Source organism: Pongo abelii, chromosome 12, assembly GCF_028885655.2.
Source record: "Pongo abelii isolate AG06213 chromosome 12, NHGRI_mPonAbe1-v2.0_pri, whole genome shotgun sequence".
Lineage (NCBI taxonomy): Eukaryota > Metazoa > Chordata > Mammalia > Primates > Hominidae > Pongo > Pongo abelii.
In genome coordinates, this window is record NC_071997.2 from 129,499,121 (window position 1) to 129,519,700 (window position 20,580).

The 20,580-nt window shown below is 52.7% G+C and overlaps 1 protein-coding gene across 4 annotated transcripts in view; it reads right to left on the bottom strand.

Annotated features, from left to right (window-relative positions):
* Positions 1-17,813: 17,813 nt before the first annotated feature.
* TRAPPC12 (trafficking protein particle complex subunit 12) overlaps positions 17,814-20,580 on the bottom strand; it is a 106,002-nt gene continuing 103,235 nt past the window's right edge. For 3 of the 4 annotated variants that reach the window (XM_009237574.3, XM_054548441.2, XM_054548442.1), the window contains 3 exons: positions 19,530-19,630; positions 18,451-18,538; positions 17,814-18,160 (listed from right to left, as the gene is read on the bottom strand). In XM_009237574.3, the coding sequence (XP_009235849.3) occupies positions 17,918-18,160; positions 18,451-18,538; positions 19,530-19,630 (432 nt within the window). In that variant the 3' untranslated portion in view covers positions 17,814-17,917. Of the gene's footprint in view, positions 18,161-18,449; positions 18,539-19,074; positions 19,268-19,529; positions 19,631-20,580 lie in introns of those variants that run through there. The other variant, XM_063713800.1, reaches the window with a different exon arrangement.

The following is a 20,580-nucleotide window of genomic DNA, read 5'->3' on the forward strand; positions in this document are numbered from 1 at the left end:
TACTCAGGAGGCTAAGGTGGGAGGATTATTCGAGCCTGGGAGGTCGAGGCTGCAGTGAGCTGTGATCGTAGCCACTGCACTCCAGCCTGGGTGACAGAGTGAGACTCTGTCTCAAAAAAGAAGAAAGTAAGAGCTGAGGCATATAACAGAATTCTGCTAAAGCACTTCAGGTGAAATCACATTTTCTTTTCCCAGGATGTTGCTCACATCTTTCGTTTTTATCGAGGTATCCTTTACATACAATAAAATGCACTCATTTTCAGTGTTTTTGAATTTTGACAAATGCAGCATGACCTCAGGCAGAACAACACAGGACATTTTCATCACCCAAAGACGGTTCTCATGCCCCTTCTTAGTCCCCCCACCCCATCCTAAGCAACCCATGTGGGTGGGTTTTGGCTTTTCTAGAATTTGATGCGCCTGGAATCCCGCAGCATGTTCACGTTTGTATCTGGCGTCTTGCGTTCCTGCTTCTGTTCCCTGATCCCTACACTTACACTGTCTCCTGGGTCAGGGCAGCCCCTCGTTAGTATCTTAAACACTGGAACCGTTTGAGGAGAGCTCAAGGGTTGAAAAACACTAAGCGAGCGGAAATGTACTGTAGTAAGAAACAGAACTCTAGGCGGGGAGAAAACCTAGGGAGGTAAAAGGCTGTTCTTCCGGAAGGCATTACTGTAAAGTAGTGTGGGGGAGTCTCTCTTCAAGCTGAATGTTAGAGAAGACGGATCCTTGGCTGGGCGCGGTAGCTCACGCCTATAATCCCAGCACTTTGGGAAGCCGAGGTGGGCGGATCGCCTGAGGTCAGGAGTTCAAGACCAGCCTGGCCATGACGGCGGGTGCCTGTAATCCCAGCTACTCAGGAGGCTGAGGTGGGAGAATTGAGGAGGCGGAGGCTGCAGTGAGCTGAGATCCTGCCATTGCAGTCCACCTTGGGCGACAGAGTGAGACTCTGTCTCAAAAAAAAAAAAAAAAGATGGATCCTTTATAAACACATTCGTTAGATTCTAAATCAGGTATTTTTTCCAAGGAGCCCAACTGTTAGTTTCCCAAGCAGGACAGCTGTTGGTTTTCACTGTGTCCAAGTTCGTCAATTTAGAGCAGGCTCTGCCTGCTTGCTGAGTAAGATATTCCTGGACATGTGTTATTTTTCAAATGTGCCCTCTTTTTACAGGCACAGATGTATTTATTGCCATGGGGTTTATGACTGGGATATTAATAAATCAGAATATGAATTACTGCAGTTGGGTATGGCTTCAAGCTGGTTAATGTGTTGGCATTTTCAAGACACTTTGATTTTTCCCTGCCGTCTTCCTACTCGAGGTAGATACTGCACTGCAGACAGCACAGGCAACCCGGTGAGAGGCCCACTTGCGTTGTGGGGACTTCACGCTTGTTTCTAAGTAGTAGGCGTGGATCATCCAGGAAATGTCCAGCCTTGTTTTATCTTGTTCCAGATTCAACATCTTACCCAATGAAGTCCTGGCCCCAGGACGCTTTCCCGGTTTGGAATAGCGGTTAAAGCCTTCTTCATTCCTGCAGTGGCTCGTTTCCCTATTTGGTTTTGTCCTCACTTCCGAAAAGTGAATAGGATCATCTCCTTTCTGATTTTTATTTCTCTTCTTGCCATCCATCTCTTCATCTTGTTAACTAAAAGATGACACAATCTACACATTTAGAAAAGGAGACATTCTTTCTTTTTCTTTTCTTTTTTTTTTTTTTTTGAGATGGAGTTTCGTTCTTGTCGCCCAGGCTGGAGTGGAGGGGTGTGATCTTGGCTCACTGCAACCTCTGCCTCCTGGGTTCAAGCGATTCTCCTGTCTCAGCCTCCCGAGTAGCTGGGATTACAGGCGTGCGCCACCACACCCAGCTAATTTTTTTTGTATTTTCAGTGGAGATGGGGTTTCACCATGTTGCCAGGCTAGTCTCGAACTCCTGACCTCAAGTGATCCATCCGCCTAGGCCTCCTAAATTGTTGAGATTAGAGGCATGAGCCACCATGCCCAGCCTAAAGACATGATTTAAAGAGTTACAGTCTGCAAGGTGGCATCCTGCAGGCTGGGAAGCACAGCCTCCCGCAGAGATCAGAGACAGGCACCTTGGAGGAGAAGGGGTTGAGGCAGGAGCTTTATGCTGAACGGGCTGGAGGATCATACATATTCAACAGGTTACAGGAGGAGCTGTGGAATATTCATGAAGTGGTCCTGACGCATGTGTATTGAACAAACATCCACGTAACATACAACCCATGTTCATCTTGGAGAGGAGACTTAACATCTACGTGCATCCCAGGCAGGCTCTGAGCTTCTAAAGGTGAAACAGGGACATGAAGGCTCCCAGCACTCAGCCTCTATCAGCCGGCCAGAGCCCATCCATGGGCTTATTCTTGTCCGGAGGAAGTTACTGAAATCAGTCTGTTGTTCTATCAAAGCTGTAGTTACAGCTGGTAGAACGGGGCCAGTTAGCCAGCGTCGGGTGCTGGATAAACTACAAATTGTTTTCATCTTGCTCATCTCAAGGCCAGCACTGGTTTAGCTGCTGGAGAAGAAAACCCTCATGGTGATGAGGACAGAGTTTCTTATTTAAGCGCAGGGTGCGAGACTTCGCTGTAGCCTGGCCAGGCCTTAGGTCCTGTGTGTGATTTGTGTCTTATTGCCACAGTCTGTTCTGTGGTCTCACCATCTCTATTTTAACATGAATGCTGCCAGTTGTGTCTAAACCCCAAAAGGGAGGGGGTATAGTGAGGCGTGTCTGACCTCCCGTCCATTGTGCCTGGAAACTTGTTTTTTTTGAGACGGAGTCTCGCTCAGTCCCCAGGCTGGAGTGCAGTGGCACGATCTTGGCTCACTGCAAGCTCCGCCTCCTGTGTTCACGCCATTCTCCTGCCTCAGCCTCCCGAGTAGCTGGGACTACAGGTGCCTGCCACCACGCCTGGCTAATTTTTTGTATTTTTTTAGTAGAGACGGGATTTCACCGTGTTAGCCAGGATGGTCTCGATCTCCTGACCTCGTGATCCACCCGCCTCGGCCTCCCAAAGTGCTGGGATTACAGGCGTGAGCCACCACACCGGGCTGGGAACTCGTTTTTTAAGGTTTCTCTGGGGTCTCCTTGGCCAATGGGGTGCATTCAGTCAGTTGGGGGGCTTAAGATTTTACTTTAAATTTGCGATCCTTATCATTCAAGTGTAGAAGGAAGACTGGAGAGCCCGGTGAGACACTCCGCTGGCCTCTGAGCAGCGGCTGTCAGCAGATGCCCCTCCTTAGCCAGGGCCCCAGTGATGGTTTCTGTGTGTGAGCTGATTAAAAATGACGACAGAGAGGCCTCTGCTATCAGCTCATGACCCTGAACTCTCCATTTTAAAAAAAGCCTAAACTGACCTCTTCCAGAAGGGAAGGACGAAGACAAGACTCCTCATCAGACTGGAACTAGGTGGAAGCAGGGAGGAGCTAAGCTCACAGTGACTGTGTAGCTCAGTTTATTTCCTGCAGTCCCCATTTCTGACATTCTGTCCTCTGGCCGTATATGTACAGACCACATATTCTAATGTTTGATTAGAAAATATAGCTACTAAATTCAATTCTTGCATCAAAATTGTATTTTAAAATATAAGCATGTTTAATATTGGTCCTACAGGATGAGCCGGTTGCTTTGCTTGTACCCAGAGCTCACATTAAGCCTCACGTCCAGTTGTGGCTTCCATCCACTGTGATGGGCAGCTTCTTCCTAGGGGCCTTCCCTGGCTGTCTCTCACTGTGAACGCCACCCCTGTCTCCCGCCCACACCACTGCGACCTGGCTTACAGAATCCCCCACTCTCCTTCCAGCCCAGCACAAGCTCAGGACGCCAGACGTCCACGCTGCCCAAGCTGCTGTGGTTCACCCAAGACTTTGGAGGAAATCTTCCTCTTAAATTTGTGTCAATAAGCCAGACAGCTTTCCAGCTTCCTTAGAAGTAGTTATCCTGTGGAGTGTGGACTTCATTCTTTACCTCCTTAAATTAAGATGAACAGTAAGGAAGGCAAACCGGGCTGCAGTGGGCACCTGACTGCACAAAGCGGCTGCTGATTTGCTGGAGATTAAACCTAATCTGAGATGGAGGGGGTCTCGTTTCTGCGCTCACATCGTCATGCATGCGTGTGGACCTGGGTGCCTGCGTGTGCACGTGTGCTTCTGCAAGCTCTGCAGAGAGCCTGTAGAGGCTGGTGGGTATGAACTGTGGGATGTAGATGAGCCACTGTGGGCTCCATGACCTTTCTTTCCCTGCCTGTCCCCCAAGGAGGGGGCGTGTGAGGTAACCACTGCAGACGTTTTGCTGTGTGTCCGCAAGGAGATTGTCTGGTTCTATTGATGGAGGTGTTTCCCCTAGTTCTGTGGTGAAGTTGGCAGCTTCAGACATTTTGTTCTCATGATGCAGCTCTGACAACTAAGATGGGCTCCCCTGCCTCGGCCGGGCTCCTCGGTTTCCCGAGAGTGAGGCCTCTGTTGGTTGATCGTGTTTACTGGGTGGCTGTGAGTTACGCAACTCACGAAAACATCTCATCCGGATGGGCATGGGGTGGAGGGCGACCCCAGGAGCTGTAACTTCCCAGCGTGCCGGCTTCTTGAGTGTTCCCAGAGCCTGGTATGCAGTACCCCAGGTGGGCGGGTGGATGGCTGGAGTCTGGTTCTAGTCACACAGACCGAGAATGCGACATTTAGATGTGGTCTAAAAATAGCCATTTTTCTGTTTACTTTGGAAAGTGTATCAGGCAGCAGTTTCTGGAGACCTGTAATCATTTTATGATTTATGCAGTGAAAACCTAATTACAAAAAGGACGGGCGCGGTGGCTCATGCCTGTAATCCCAGCACTTCAGGAGGCCGAGGCAGGAGGATCACTTGAGGAGTTTGAGACCAGCCTGGCTAACATGGTGAAACCCCATCTCTACTAAAAATACAAAAATTAGCCGAGCATAGTGGTAGGCACCTATGGTCCCAGATACTGAGGTGCTGAGGTGGGAGGATCACTTGAGCCCGAGAGGCATGACAGGTGTGTACAGGGGCTGAGCGGCAGGTACTTTCTGAATCTCAAGGGAAGACCTGCAGCCCATGGGCACTTCATGGGCCATGGATGGAGCGCCTGTTGTCAGCGGTGTGGGAGAACTCTAGGGATGCGGCTGTGCTGAGGCCAGCAGCCTGCAGGTGCACGGCCAGTGAGCTGGGCTCTTTCCAGCAATGCCTTCAGGAGACTCTTTGGTGGTTTATTTTCTCCCTCATTCTCTGACAAAGAAGACGCTGGGGTGCGCCATGCATCCCACATCTGAGAAATGCTCACCTCCTGTGTGCTGACACTGGGCCATGCACTGGCGAAGGGATAGGGCGGTGGAGCCAGTTTATCCTGAAAGTCCCTTTGCACACATCTCTTATTACGTGTGTGTTGAGACCGAAAATAAAGTCTGGAACCAGGGTGTCACAGATGGGGGTCACAGATACACAGCAGATATAGCATGGTGCTCCCAGCAGAGATGCAAGAGAGCATGTACAGTCCCTGGACTCAGCCTATGTGCAGCAAGATTAGGGGATCTCTGGCCCCAGGTGCCACCTGGGAGCATGCGTGTGCAGGGCCACCTGGCCAGCGAGGGTCCTGGCATGGTCTGACTCATCAGGGATGCTGGCAGCAGGGCTGGCTCAGTTACCAAAAGGGGAAACAAAGGCTCTCCGGGGCCTCCCTGGGGCTTGCAGCATCCTGAGGTCTTCAGCCCCCCTGGAGATGGAAGGGAGGCGGCCGACTGGCCTGTGGCTCAGGGCTCCTTTGCTGTTCCTTGCAGCCTGGGGGTCTCTGACTCTTGGAGCTGAGTGACAGGTGGGGATTTTTGCTCCTCTAATGGTCTTTGGATGATAAACTCCCAACTGATGCTCCACGCTGGTGTCTTTACAGTACATGCTCTGAGGAAAGCTAGTCTGTGAAGTGATGCATTAAAGGGTTCTATTATGGGTTGGGAGTCTGAGTCCCTCTCGGGGAGAGCCGTGGTGCCAGAAGCAGCTGGAGGCCTCGGGGCTGTGCTTAGCTTTGCTTCCCCAGCTTTGCTGACCTCAGTGAGCTCTTCCCCACGTGGTACCTGTCAGCAGTGCAACGGGAAGTTCTGTGTGTGTTAAACCACACGAGGGGTTCAGAGCTATCCCCAGGGCAGACCTGGAGTTTTTTCTGATGTTCCTTAAAAGCATCTGATGACTATTGGGATGAATTTCCTGAAGAACTTGGAAGAGACTTTCTCTCTCCTTTCTTAAAACTAAACGTTCAGATCAGCACATGATAGGAATCTGGGTGGTGGAGGAGAAGATATGGGTCAATCTCCCCAGTGCCCCAAATCCAGTGAAATGACAACAATTTTTAAAAAAATTAAGTGTGTTGTTTTTAAAAATACATCCACAAGTTTCTGACGATCTCCCTCAATTTATCCTCCCCTTCAGCATGGTCTCTCTTGGTCACTTGTTTCTAATGAGTAGGAAGTGGCTGAGGTGGCTGTGGGTGGCCTTTGTTGGCATGTGGTTTCCTGCTTGCTCTCGGATGCTGTGCTCTGGGGAAGCTGGCTGCCACATCCACAGGACACTTGTGCAGCTCTCTGGGGAGGTCTGAGGCCTCTGCCAGCAATGCTGCTGGCTGGGGGTGTGTGGAAGCAGGTCCTCCAGCCCCCGTTGAGCCTTCAGATGATGCAGCCCCAGCCATCACCTTGAGGGCAACCTCACACCGCCCAGCTAACCCAGAGACCGCAGGTGAGAATGTATGTTCCTGTCGTAAGGCACAAGTTTCAAAGCAGTGTTATTACATGGCGTAGGTAACTGGTACCTAAGTGTGACTCCCTAACCACAGTGCTCACCTCCACTCAAACTGCTGATGGTGGATCAGACATCTTGACAAAGAGAAACCAATGGAACAGACGTCTGAGAAACAGGAGAAGAGCTGTCCTAGTCAGGCAATGCCCGGCCTCGGAATGAATGGGGAAGGATGGAGGCAGACAGGTGGGATCGCAGCGGGAGGTGCATTCTGTCCCCGCTCCCCAGGCTGTGCGGACCCACAGGGCAGAGGCTGCTGGCCTGCTGTCCCCTCCTGCACGGTGCCTGGGGCACCAGGCTCATGGGGTGCACTCCGTGGGCAGGTTAGAGGGACTAGGAAGAAAGACCTCTTGTCCCAGGCAACCTGCAGAGGCCGGGAGCCCTGGAGGGAGGCCCTGGGAGGAGCCCTGAGGGAGGCTTTGGCTCCACATCCGCCTGGAGCTTTGCCTAGGATTGCCGTTCTCGTCTTCCCAGGATTCCGACTCTGTGCTTTGAAATGTCATGACAGGATCTCTTCTGTTGTCTTAGTTGGGGCTCTTTTTGTTACAAGTGACAGAAGCCCAATGTGAAGGAGCCTGTGCTTGGGGGCTCCTGCCCTGGGGGCTCAGGGACCAAGCCACGTCTGCTCATGGTGGGACACAGTGTGGACACAGTGTTGACGTCTTAAAGCCTTACTTCTCATTTCATTATGCAGAGGAGTGACTTCCTCTGCCAGCCCTGATCCCCAAGGCTCCAGGAGAGGTTCTGTGGGACTAGACCCAGGTCAGCGGCTCTGATAGGGACAGGATCGCGTACGGCTGAAGGGCCTCCTGTGGTGCCCAGGCCACTGCTGGCTCATGTCCAGGTCATTTCTCCCACGCCGTGAATCCTGCTTGCCCAGAGTAAAAATGGAGCTTGTAAAGTTAGCACGGTGGACATTTGTGCACTTATGGGACAGAGAAGGCTTGAACTTCATTCCGAGGGGAAAGAAGCCAGCCCTGGCTTTCTTACTCTGTTGGATAACCCTGTCTCTCTAGGTTTCAAAAATATCTTCACCCCATCGCAAGTGACCAGGAGGGACTTCTGGGCCTCACCCACCTCGCTACCGCCGTGAGTCCCTAGTACTGGTAAGATGACCCGTGGGTTGGGTCAAGGGCTCCCGGAGTGCTCTGCCTGCTGTGATGCGTGAAGTTCTTCTATTCACCATGTCTCTCAGTGAAACTCGGTCCCACAAGCCCCCCTGGGAGAGCTGGTTTTGTCCCCTGAGTGCCGAGATGTATGAGAAAGTGGCTGGTCAGTTCCTCAGGACGCCACAGTCCAGTGAGGACAGCAGAGGGTGCAGCAGCCCTTATGGCCGGGTGAGGGGTTCCGGGGGCTCCAGGCAGGCACAGCTGCTCAGAGAGAGGGGTCGGGGCAGTCGTCACCATCAGGTGGATGGCTGAGCAGGATGTCACTGTGGGCTCATTGTCCCTGATCCTGACCAGATTTGCTGTGGCCACCTGGCTGGGCCCTGAACAGGGCAGAGGAATTGCTCAGGTGGGGCCAGGGCACAGGGCTGAGGCCTGCGGTCGGGCCGTGCCAGGTCGCAGAGAACATCCGGGGCACCTCTGAGCAGGCGGCTCTTCTGCATCGCTCCGTGTTTTGCTCTCTGTTTTCTGCCTTGGGAAGTGATTATTTTTCAAAACATTCTCTTAAACGCGGCGGAGACAGGGCACTAGAAGCATCCAGGCATGAAGACAGCCCCCAGGTCAGCAGGGCTGGGGGAGCTGGGCTGGGCGGGGGCTGGAGGACAGGAGGCTGTGCTCCCATCATGGTCTGTCCCTGGTGTGAGCAGCGCAGGTTTGACAGTTCTGGGGTGGAGCTTGCTTTCGACTGAAACCACTCTCCCCGGGACGTGCTTGCCTGCCTGCCTTTATTATTATAGTTTAATGTGTTTCATTGTCCATGTTAAAAATGCTTGTGTTTATTTTGCACCAACTGTTCAAAAAAACCCACCCATTCTAAAATCCAAATAGGATTTCATCTGAGTTATAAACCCACCCATTCTACAATCCAAATAGGATTTCATCTGAGTTATACAACAGCCTGGCAAAGGGCAAGTCAATGGAATCAATACGATCTGCCCTAGCATCCGCGTATTTTCCAGCCTGCTCCATTGCTAATCAATCCTGAAGCCTCCTTGGTGCCCCGGCTTTATTGATTGCCTCTGCAGAAGAATGTGTGTGTGGGGGGTCCCCAAGGACACAAGGACGCCACTGGCAGGGCCAGAGACAGAGGCACGCTCTCCAGAGGCCTGTCCTGCTGCTGCTGCTGCTGCTGCTGAGCAGGACTTCGGGCCAGCGGCCACCCATGATGACATCGAAGCTGGCCCCAGAGATCCCAGGACAGAGGTCCCAGGGCAGCAGTGCCTGCTCCACCTCTGCAGAGAGACATCCCTGTGAGCTTGGGGTGTGGAGAAGACGAGGGAGGAGCCCTCCGTGGATGCCTTGGGCTTGGAGGTGTCTGCATGGATGAAGGCGCAGATGGAATCACCCCAGTTCTGCTGCTGCAGTAGCTGTGTGGCCATGGGCAGGTTCTTCAAGCTGTGCCTCAGTCTCCCTGTCTGTAAAGGGGGACATCATATACCCTTGGAGCAGGGTTGAGGTGAGGAGTCCACCAGCCTGTCCGTGAGGTGGAGGGGCTCGAATAACGTCCACTAAAAGTTCATGTCTGCTCGGAACCTTGGAATGTGACCTTTTTGGAAATGGTCTTTGCAGATGTAATTACATAGGGGTTCGAGATGGAATCATCCTGGACTAGGGTGGGCCCTAGATCCAAAGACTGTTGTCTCTGCCGGAACAGAAGAGAGAGACACTGAAGGAGGCCACATAAACACAGAGGCAGAGACTGGGGCCATGTGGCCAAAAGCCAGGAGCACCGAGGACTGCCACGGCCACCACGGAGAGAGGCCTGGGACAGACGCCACTGCAGAGCCTCCAGAGAACACAGCCAGCCTGCAGCTCGCGTGCAGCCTTCCGGCCCCCTGAACTGTGAGAAGATGCAGTTCTATTTTAAGCTGCTGTTTGGGCACCTTGTTACAGCAGCCCCAGGAATCTACTCAGTGGGCATTTGTGGTCCGCCGCTGATCATTCCCAAGGTCACGGCCCCATCCTAAGCCCTGGGACTTGTGCACGTGACCTGTTTTGGAAAAAGGGCTTTTGCAGATGTAATTAGCTTAAGGATCTGGAGATGAGAAGATTATTCTGGATTACCGTGGGCCCCAAATACCATCTTAAGTGGCTCCACAAGAGATTTGGCACACAGAGGAGGCTATGTGACCAGAGGAGAGACTGGAGTGATGTGGCCACAAGCCAAGGGCACCGGGAGCCCCCAGAGGCCGGAAGAGGAGAGGAAGGAGCCTCTCTAGGAGTGGCCTGCTGACAGCAGCCTCCAGAATGGGGAGGGAATCAGGTCTGCTCTCATACTTCGGAGTGTCTTATGGCAGCCTCAGGAAACAGACGCACTGTTTCCCATTCACAGCCTGGCCTCTGTCCCCATCTGGGGGTTTCCCCGCAGACTGGCCTCTCCCTGTAGCCTAGGCTCTCCCCACAGCCAGGTCTGACCCCATATCCTGGCGTGTCCCTGCAGTCTGGCTTCTCCCCACAGCCTAGTGTCTTCCCATAGCCTGGGGCCTTCTCACAGCCTGGAGTCTCCCCTGCATCCTGGGGTCTCCCCATATCCTGGGGTCTCCCATATCCTGGGGTCTCCCTGCAGCCGGGGGCCTTCTCATAGCCTGGGGTTTCCCCACATCATCCTGTTGTCTCCCCGCATCCTGGGGTCTCCCTGCAGTCTACCCATGGTGCCAGGGCAGCTCTTCCTCCTGACAGGTGTGAGGGGCCCTGGGGTGCAGAGAATAAACTCCACCCATTGGATGCGAATTCCAGCAGCCCTGGGGTTGGGTGAGTTTCCTGGAGGAGTGGCCGAGGGGTCAGGGGTGCAGTTCGCTGACTGTCCTGCTCAGCACGCTCAGGGAGCTGGCGGGGTTCCCTGACACTGGGCAGCAGGTGGAGGCTGAGACAAAGGCCGAGCCAGCCAGAGGCTTTAGGGAGATGCACTGGGTCCACTCCACAGGCAGCAGGGCCCCAGGCTCACTGTGGGCATTTGAGGAGTGGGTGTCAGGGCGGCCAGAAGGAGCCAGGGTGGAGGTTGTGGGGGGTCATCTCGGTGGGCAGAGACTTGGGGCCCTGGGGTGGAGGGAGTGAGGCTGGAGAGCCTGGCTGGCTGTGCTGGCAGGATGACGCCTAACACGGTCTCGGAGATGGCACTTCTCCCACGGACGAGGGTGGGCGACGCGGGAACAGACTGCCCGTAATCGGGTTCCAGGTCCAATAAAGGTAAACCTCGAGGCGGAAAGGACCTAGACGCAGGTGAGCACAGTCTTCCGTGTGTGAGTGCATGTGTGTGTTGTATGTGTAAGCATGTGGCCATGTGTGTGGTGCTGGAGCCCAGAGCCTGTCCACGGCAGCCCATTGGTGGGTCCGGCCCTGCCTGTGGATTCAGCTCTCCACTGCAAAGCAATATGCAGTGTGTGAAACAGCAACACAGATCCGTGGAACCACCGTGAGCCTCACCGTTAGATTTGGATTGCAATCCCTCCCTCTCTCCCACTTTAAACTGCGGGTCCTTGGGAAAGTTACCTGACATTTCCGATGTTCACATTCTTACCTGTAAACCCTCCCAGATTTGAAATGAGCTGTGTGGGGATGGGGGAGGCGCGCAGTCACCCTCGCCTGCCTTTTCTTTCTCTCGGTAATTGTGTTCTTCTATGTCAAAGGAAAAGAATAAAACTGGAAAATTATTTGGGGGAAAAAGAAAGACACACATGCAAGTGCCACAGGAACCTGTGGGGTTCAACCTGCTGGGGGAGAGACACTCTGTGGTCTTCGGTAAGTCAGCCCTCAGCATAGCAGTTGTAGGACCCTCCGTGGTTCCGGATCCGCATCAACTAGAATTCTATGTTCCAGGGAAAACTGCTTTCAATGCTGACTTATACTCAACACTGCCAGGCCATGGAGCAGGGCAAACATCCCGTGTCATCATGCCTCATGCCCTCCGGAACATCCCGTCCCATGCCCCACGCCCTCCGAACATCCCGTCCCATCATGCCCCACGCCCTCCGGAACATCCCGTCCCATCATGCCCCACGCCCTCCGGAACTTCCCGTCCCATCATGCCCCACGCCCTCTGGAACTTCCCGTCCCATCATGCCCCACGCCCTCTGGAACTTCCCGTCCCATCATGCCCCACGTCCTCTGAAACATCCCATCCCATGCCCCATGCCCTCTGGAGGGTGAGGGCTGCAGGGCCAGCATCTGCCTAGCCCGTGGCAGCCTCAGCCCTGAGAGAGCAGCCCTGGTTGCCAGGAACCCAGAGGGCAGAACCCACACTGACCATTGACCATTGGCAAAGCAGTGGCTCCTCTGCAGGGGCTTTTACCTGTTGGTTTCTTTGGCACCATCCCACAGAAACTGAATGAGAGCCACAAATGGGCGCCACAAAACGTAACTTAAAGTTTTCTAGTAGCCACGTTAAAAATGTTCAAAGGTCATCTTAATTTTAATAATGTTTTATTTAATCTACTATATCTAAAATTACTATCATTTTAACATGTACTCAAAATTATTAATGAGATCTTTTACATTATTTTAGAAGTGTTTCATAACATCTCTGCAGCAGCCACGTTCCCCATGCTCAGTGGCGGCTCACAGCCTGGATGGCAGTGCGGTGTAGACACTTGAGCTGTGGGCAGGACTCTTTCTGGTCCTCGTGGCTGAGCACACAGTGCCGGGCCGAGTGGTGCACGCTGGGGGACCATGGGCCGGGCTGGTCCTGGCTCTGCACTGTCCCTGTGATCCTCGGGATGTTCCTCAGTGTCTTTTGGCGATAGTTCCTTTCCTGTAAGATGCGAGGCCGACAGCATCTGCTGCTAGGAGTTGTGAGGACCACGTGAGTTCATTTCAGTTGGGTGCAGCGCCGGCCTAGTAATCTCAGTGACCCTAGGTCGCTCAGCCAGTGACTGTGCCCACCTGCCACCATCAGAAGATGGTGGACTTGGGGGTCAGGAGAGCCCTTCCAGGACTGCAGAAGCTGGTCCTCGGGGGTCTTGCAGCAGATCCCGGCGGTGTTCCCAGTATGGGTGCAATGTACATGGGGGGCTCAGGACGGGAGGCTCATGCCAGCACCCGGGCCTCCAGAGCTGGCAGAAGGCACAGCCCTGCATGGCCAAGGGCGCTGGGCTGCGTGGAGAATGTGGGGGTTCTGTTGTTCTGCCAGCTTAAGCAGTTTACCAAACCATACAAAAAAAAGGATATGCAACAGGGACAGCATGTGGCCCATGAGGCCTTGAATATTGCCTCTGGCCCTTCACAGAACACGTGTTCTAGAAAGGAAATCCTATGCTGGCGGGCTAGGGGCTTGATGGGTGGGGACAGGGGTTCAGAACGTGGTTTGTCACTTCCTATGAGGGTGATCTGACAGGACTTCGTGGAGACGGTGGCGTTTAAGTGGCCCAAGAAGAACTGGAAGGATTTAGAGGAGCGGAGGGACGTGGCCTGGTGGGCGGAAGTCATGGCTGGGTGTCACAGGCTCTGACGGCTGCTGCAATGCAGGCAGGTGCCCCCCCATGCTTTACGGCCATCAAGTCTGCAAGTTATAAACTTGGTTACCCCCAGAACGTTGTTTAAACAGTACTGTGTTCTAGAACATGCTGAGATAGCATTTATGCAACTGATGCCAAGGTGTGGAACGGGTTAGCCCGGCTTTTTCCTCAACAATCCAGGAGGAGGACAGGGAGAAGGCAGCACTGCTCCTGAGCGGGTGAGACCGATTTCATCCTGAGTGATGGTGACAGTAGTAACTGATAAGAAATGAAATCACAGCTTTTTACACGCAGAGCTTGACAAACGGCTGACCCTTCCTCCATCTCTCGGTGCTCATGCTGGAGAGCGACGGGTCCTCCACTGTGGGGGTGGGGGGACGTGCTGGAGAGCGACAGGCCCTACTTCCAATCCTTGGTGCTTCTGCTGGAGAGCAAGGGGCCCTCCCTTCACTCCTTGGTGCACGTGCTGGAGAGTGAGGGGCCGCAGTCCACTCCTCGTGCTCCTGCTGGAGATCGACGGGCCCTCCCTCCACTCCTTGGTGCAAGTGCTGGAGAGTGACGGGCCGCAGTTCACTCTGCTCCTGCTGGAGAGGCCCTCCCTCCAATCCTTGGTGCTTCTGCTGGAGAGCGACAGGCCCTCCCTCCACTCCTCGGTGTGCGTGCTGGAGAGCAACAGGCCCTCCCTCCACTCCTTGTGCTTCTGCTGGAGAGCGACAGGCCCTCCCTCCGGTCCTTGGTGCGCGTGCTGGAGAGCGGCAGGAGCTTGGCCTTCTTAGGGTGTTTGGGACCCCATCCAGCGTGGTTTTGCTTTAGTTCCCCGCCCAGGGAGAGGAGCTCGGCAAGCAGCACCGGGTTTATACTTGCTCATTTATTCAAAAGAAAGGTACTGAGTTTGAAAATGCACCAAGCACTGGAGAGAAGAGAAAGGTGAAAGGACCTCGGGGCCTGCCTGTAAGAGGCTCAGGATGTGGCTGGGGATGAGGCCTGGTGGCAACTCCAGCGCAGGAGATGAGGGGTCTGGATCCCACCGTTGGAGCACGCACGCAACCTGTCCACTCCCTCAGGACTGCAGAAAAGGTCCATTCTTGTATTTCTTTTTAAGTTGAATTAAATCCATCTCTAGCCCCTGCCTCTGAACTGATGGAGTCTGGCTGTTATTGGGCCTCCCTCACCTGCAACGGATGGAACAGAGCTTGGGGCTGAGGTGCTCCTGGAATGTTTAGTGCCTCTGCTATCAGGACACCCTGTGGCCACTGGCACACTGTCTGCCCACACAGTGCCCCCGACCAGCAGCGGAGCCACCCTCTCTCCACAGCCAGGGTTGGGAGCCCTGGGGCCCGAGTCCCTGGTCCCACGTGCCACAAAAGGCAGGACATTCTGGGTGCTGTCGCATCCCCGGAATCAGGGCCTGGACCCTGGTCAGAGCAGGACCTGCAGGTGACCCCGGGTGGGGCAGACCGTCTTCTGTCCTTGGTGGCAAAGCCGGCGTTCTCGGCGTCATGTTGCACATATATGCCTGAAGCCACGGGAACGCAGGGGCTACCTCTGGGCCTGGGCCTGTGGAGCAGGATCGGGGAGGACACACAGGTGGGCGTCTCAAGAACTGTGGGGTATACAGCCGAGCCCCTGCAGGTCTGCTCTCCCGGGCCTCGCCCTCGGTGCTGGGTGCAAGACGTGACAGGAAGGCATGGGAAGCTTCCCGGGGAACGCTGGAACTGGGTGTTTGAAGGAGGACCTCATGGCGGCAGCTCCAGCCCAAGCACTGCAACTGTGGGGCTGTGCCAGGAGCAGGTGCCGCGGAGCCTGTGTGGGTCCAGGGCGAGAGGTGAGGGGAATGTGGACGGGGCTGCACTGTCCTGGGGTTGAGGGCAGGCTTCATGGGGGTGACACTGAATAGGCACTAGGAAGGTGCATGCCAGGAGGGGTCCAGGCAGAGACAACAGGTGGGGGCACAATCCTCAAGGGGGCATAGAAGAGGCTGGCAGCGTAAGGCAGGACGGCGATGCCCACGGGCTCCAACGCCTGCTGCGTAACTGGAATTCTGTCTGTGGCCTCCGGCGTCTGACATGTGTTCTCACGCCTGCAGGAGCACCAGAAGCCCCTGGAGGGCCGTGCGGACAACACTGTCGGGCCGGCCCAGCCCAGCCCAGGCCCCAGCAGTTCTGACTCCTCTGTGATCAGAGGGTGGGGCTGAGGATGTGCATTTCCAACAAGTTCCCAGGAGATCCTGGCGCTGCTGCTTCGGGGACCCCACTTTGAGGACCACTGATCTAACACTGCCCCTCATGGCAAATGCGAAATGACTCCAAGATTCGGCTCCACCTTTGCCGCCTGGCACACCCTGGCCATTCGGTAACGATGCCATCAGGTTTATTGGCTTTTTCATTCTCCACTGTGCATTCCAGGGTGGGCATTTCCACAGTGGTGAGCCCATCATCAACTCAGCGATGTTCCCATTTTCCAGTTAGAAAATAAGCTTTCTGATGGTTAGCCATTCACTTCACTTGGCTGTAGAAAAGATTTCAGGGATGTCTAATTTATTTTTAACATAAAGAAAAACTAAGTGTAAACTAGATAAGTTACAATTGTCCCAGACACTATAGACACTCACAGCACCGTTTTCCTCTTCTAGCAAAACAAAACAAAAAAATTCTGCAATCATACAGGCAGTAGGAAAAAAAAAATCAGCTGGACACCATGGCTCACACCTGTAACCCCAGCACTTTGGGAGGCCGAGGTGGGAGGATCACTTGAGGCCAGGAATTAGGGACTGGCCTAGGCAACATTGAGATCCCATCTTTATAAAAATAAAAAAAATCTGGGCGAGGTGGAGCACACTTGTGGTCCTAGCTACTCAGGAGGCTGAGAGGGGGGAATCGTTTGATCCCAGGAGGTTGAGGCTGGAGTGAACCATGTTTGCACCACTGCACTTCAGCCTGGATGGATGACAGAGTAAGATCCTGTCTCAAAAAAAAAAAAAAAAAAAAAAAAAAAGGAAGAAATAATCCAGGCAAGAAACGAGGCAATGATACTGTCACCTGGCCTGGCCTCATGCCAGTAGCATGGGGGTGGGGCTTGGGAGGGAGGGTGGATTTAGGCTTACCAGCTTACTAGGGAACCTTGATCTCTGTTTCGAATTTGCTGGGCTCATGTCTAGCTGGAGCCTGGGCACTGCTGTCTGCTTTCCTGCACAACTGGCCGGGGACCGCTCTGAGCCCCGGGCCTGGAAAGGACAGGCTCCATAATCCTCTGGCAAATCCTGCAAGATGCCTGCAGTGAGGTGCCAGGTTGCAGCAGAGGAAGAGCCTTGCACCTCATCCCTGAAGTCACATTTGAAGGAAGACCCTCAAGGTGAAGGGCTTCTAATTACATCTTCAGCTTTCTGGGCTTAACAAGTTTCATTTTTCTTTTTGAAGAGAAAGATTTTGAAACCTCCTTGGTGTCCAACAGGCCTTTTGGCTGTCTCACCTCTTTTTTCTTTTATTTTAATGCATAATTAATCTAGATGTCAGCAAATGGGCTGAGACTGTCTGTCTGGTAGATGCTGTGTTTGTATGTTTCTACTCCATTACAAAAATTAACAGAAATATGGCTTCGCTTTGTGCAGATGTTTATATCACAGTCTGTAAAATGAATTATATTTAAAACTATCCACAAAGCTAGATATTTAGAGAACGCTTGTCAGAATTCTTTTGTAAAGTGAAGAAATTTTCAGGTACTTTTAAGTTCTTCAAAAGCAGGAATAACTGTGTAAACGTGAAGGCAAGAGGCCTTTCGGGCATGAGAAAACACATGAAAACACGTGTCTGGCTTCAAAACCGCCCCCAGCCCCTGCCTGCCTGTGTTTTACAGGCTTTTCCTTTACTGGATTATGCGTCGTGGTTCCTGTTCCACTCAGCTCACTCTCTACGTGGAAGTATAAACTATGGGAGAAACGGTGATGGCCTCTTCTCTGCCACCAGGCTGGCAGGGGTCGTTTGGCTGGCATCAGGCTGGAGGAGGCTCAGACGGGTAAGACCAACGCACTTAGTTTTGGGTGTGTGGGGAGGGCAAGAGGAGCATGAGCGGCGATCTGTGGGGAGTGTCTTTCCTGTTGTAAATCCCCCTGTACATGCAGGTGCATGGCGAGAGGGTCTTCACACCTCCCAGCTTTTCTCTGAGGATGTCCAGAAGGAACGAGCAAAGCAGGATTGGCCTCCAGAATAGAGGCCCTGAGGCTGACTCCAGATTTCCCGTGTCTATGAGCTGTGTCCTCCCAGCACGCCTGCCCCTTGCGTTCATCAACAGTGGCCCAGCTGCAGGGACTGTGTGGCTGAATGCTGACCAACTGCGGGGCAGTCCTGGGCTGGGCCGTGGCTTGGGACCAAGAAGACACGCAGCCACACACCAGTGAAGCAGGAGTTTTATTGAGTTCCTCTGTGTCACATTAATACATTAGCTTCATGACATAGTTTCAAAGACCCGGGTCCTTCTGACGTAGTGTGTTGGAGGCAGCTAGGCCAGCTTGAGGCACTGCGTGTTAAAGCTGTCCCCTTCCTTGCTGGCAACAGCCTCCAGCAGGGCCTGTTTCTTCTGCATGCTCCGCGAGGACTCCAGCTCGTACATAGTGGTCAGGTTGAAGAGCACGCTCTCGTGCAGGTAGTGCCTGGGGTCCTGCTGGACCATGGCCTCCAGCTGCCGCAGGGAGTCCTTGAGCTTGCCCAGGTAGAGCAGACACACGGCAGCGTTGTTGTTGGCCTAAAGAGGAGCACACGCATAGGGTTGGCCCACACAACCAGGACAGACGCCTGCCCGCTGCAGGCTGCATGCTGGGCCCTGTGTTAGGGGGCCTGGGGGTGGTGCAGAGCTGCTGGGTAGAGCCTAGGTGGCCCCCTTGGGTCACTTCCCCTAAGGGCCACGGCCACTGCCTGGAGCTGGTGGACTGGAGAGAGAGAGAGCGCAGGCCCCTGCTGAGACGTGTGTGGGTGTATGTTTCTAGCATCTGCGAAAAGCAGAGGACGGAGGATCCTGCAGCTTGGGGATCTTACCACTGCGTTTGTTGGATCCATCCTTAAGATCTCTGTGAAGAACCTGTGGGCTTCTGCAAAGTTATTCTGCCCGAGGTGAAGGAACGCTCTGTAACACAAGCAACGGTAGCAGTTAGCGGGGAAAGCCCAGGAGCTGCTGTTCCCCAACACAACCCACAGGGGCTTTGGAACCCACACAGACCCAGGTGTGGCCCTGCGTGTCCTGGGGTTCCTGATCTTCAGGCAGAGGTGGTGAGCTGCGTTTTGCATTCAGGCTTGCAAATTAAAGCCACTCTAGTTTTTATTTATTTTTATTTTTTAGATGGAGTTTTGCTCTTGTTGTCCAGGCTGGAGTGCAGTGGCATGATCTTGGCTCACTACAACCTCCACCTCCTGGATTCAAGCAATTCTCCTGCCTCAGCCTCCCAAGTAGCTGGGGTTACAGGCGACTGCCACCACGCCCGGCTAATTTTTTGTATTTTTAGTAGAGATGGGGTTTCACCATATTGGCCAGGATGGTCTCAAACTCCTGACCTCAAGTGATCTACCCGCCTCAGCCTCCCAAAGTGCTGAGATTACAGGCATGAGCCACTGTGCCTGGCCAAGCCACTCTAGTTTTTATTAATTGAGATAGAGTAACTTCACCTAAATGACTTCTTGCTAAAAACGGACACCTGCTTCATTTACGCGTTCTGATCCTGGGTGCCGGCTTTGTCCAAGGCGTGTTTCCTCACGAACGTGCACTCGCACAACGCTGTGTGTTCTACCACAGAACACCAGAGCACAGGATCCAGAACGGCTGCTATGCCAGCAATGGTGACCTTTACGCACACCTAGGCTGAAAACGGGAGCAATACAAGGGCTTCTCTCAAGAACAAGGGGGAAATATGTCCTTAAAAATCAGCTTCTGTGACTAAAAGAACATCACTGCGATTCAAGAAAACACACGTGTACTCCTTGGGTCTCAGTTCTAAGAGACAGAAGGCAAGAGGAGATACAGAGAGAAGCGCTTTCTCTAGGGAGCTTTCCTACTCAGTAAGTGGGGCTTAAACACCTCTGGGAAATTTGAGAAAACATATATTTAGTTTTAAAATATTTACCTGTTCATTAAAACCATGATTTTACCCTGTAGTCCATCTAATTTGTGTGTTACTTTCTCAACGTCTTGGAAATACTTTTCAGCTGTTTTTATGTCTCCAATCTGCTTTGACAAAATTATTTAGTCAGTTTAGTTGACAAAAGAAATATTAAGTCTATACTCATATATTTAGTTCCCTAATATCATGTTAGAATATGAAGACATTTATATGTCAGGCAGAGGAAAACTTCAGTAACCATTTAATCATTTTTTAATAAAAAGGCAAAAGACATTTAAGATACAGTGGAATGTTAATGTTCTATATGTCAGAAACTAAGTTGCTAATATACACGCCTTATTTAAAAGTCTTATAGTTTAGTAATTTTTACCTTTTGGAATGAATTCTGGCAGAGCATTAGGTAAAATAAAATGAATAACTAATAAGATGAAACATAAAATACTTAAAATATTGGTAAAATATGAGCAGGTCCTAAGTCAACTTATGAGTTACTTGTGGCTAGTAAAATGGTAGGTACTGCCACATTTGCAAATTGCAAAGTAACATTTTGACCAAATAATATAGAATTCTACTGTAAAAAACAAGCCAAACCAAACCCAAACTCAAACCCACTCTTATCACACGTCAGGAGACCCACCGGCTGCCCGACTGAAATGCAGCCAGATGCAGCAGGCCTGTGGCTGAGGAGGCCTGGGAAGTTGAAGGCTGAGTGCCCTAGCCCTGACTCCTGAGGCCACAGCTTGGTTTTACAAAGGCAGACTCGGGTTTTCTTTCACCTCCAGAAGCATAAGGAAAGGAATAAATGATCTAAGGCTTACAATAATAGATACAAATTAAAGAAAAGTCCTATTATGGCCCAAGCTGCGCTCACGAGGGTAAAGAAAGAGTTGCTTTGTGTCCAGGGCACAGCCTGCGGGAGCCAGATTGCGACAGCGAGCTCTGTTATCATGGCAGCAGCAGAAACTTAACAGAATGCTGTCCTCTGTCCCGATGAGAAACAAGCTGAATGTGCGCGGCTGACCTCCATGAGGAGGGCTGGGGCACCCATCACTAT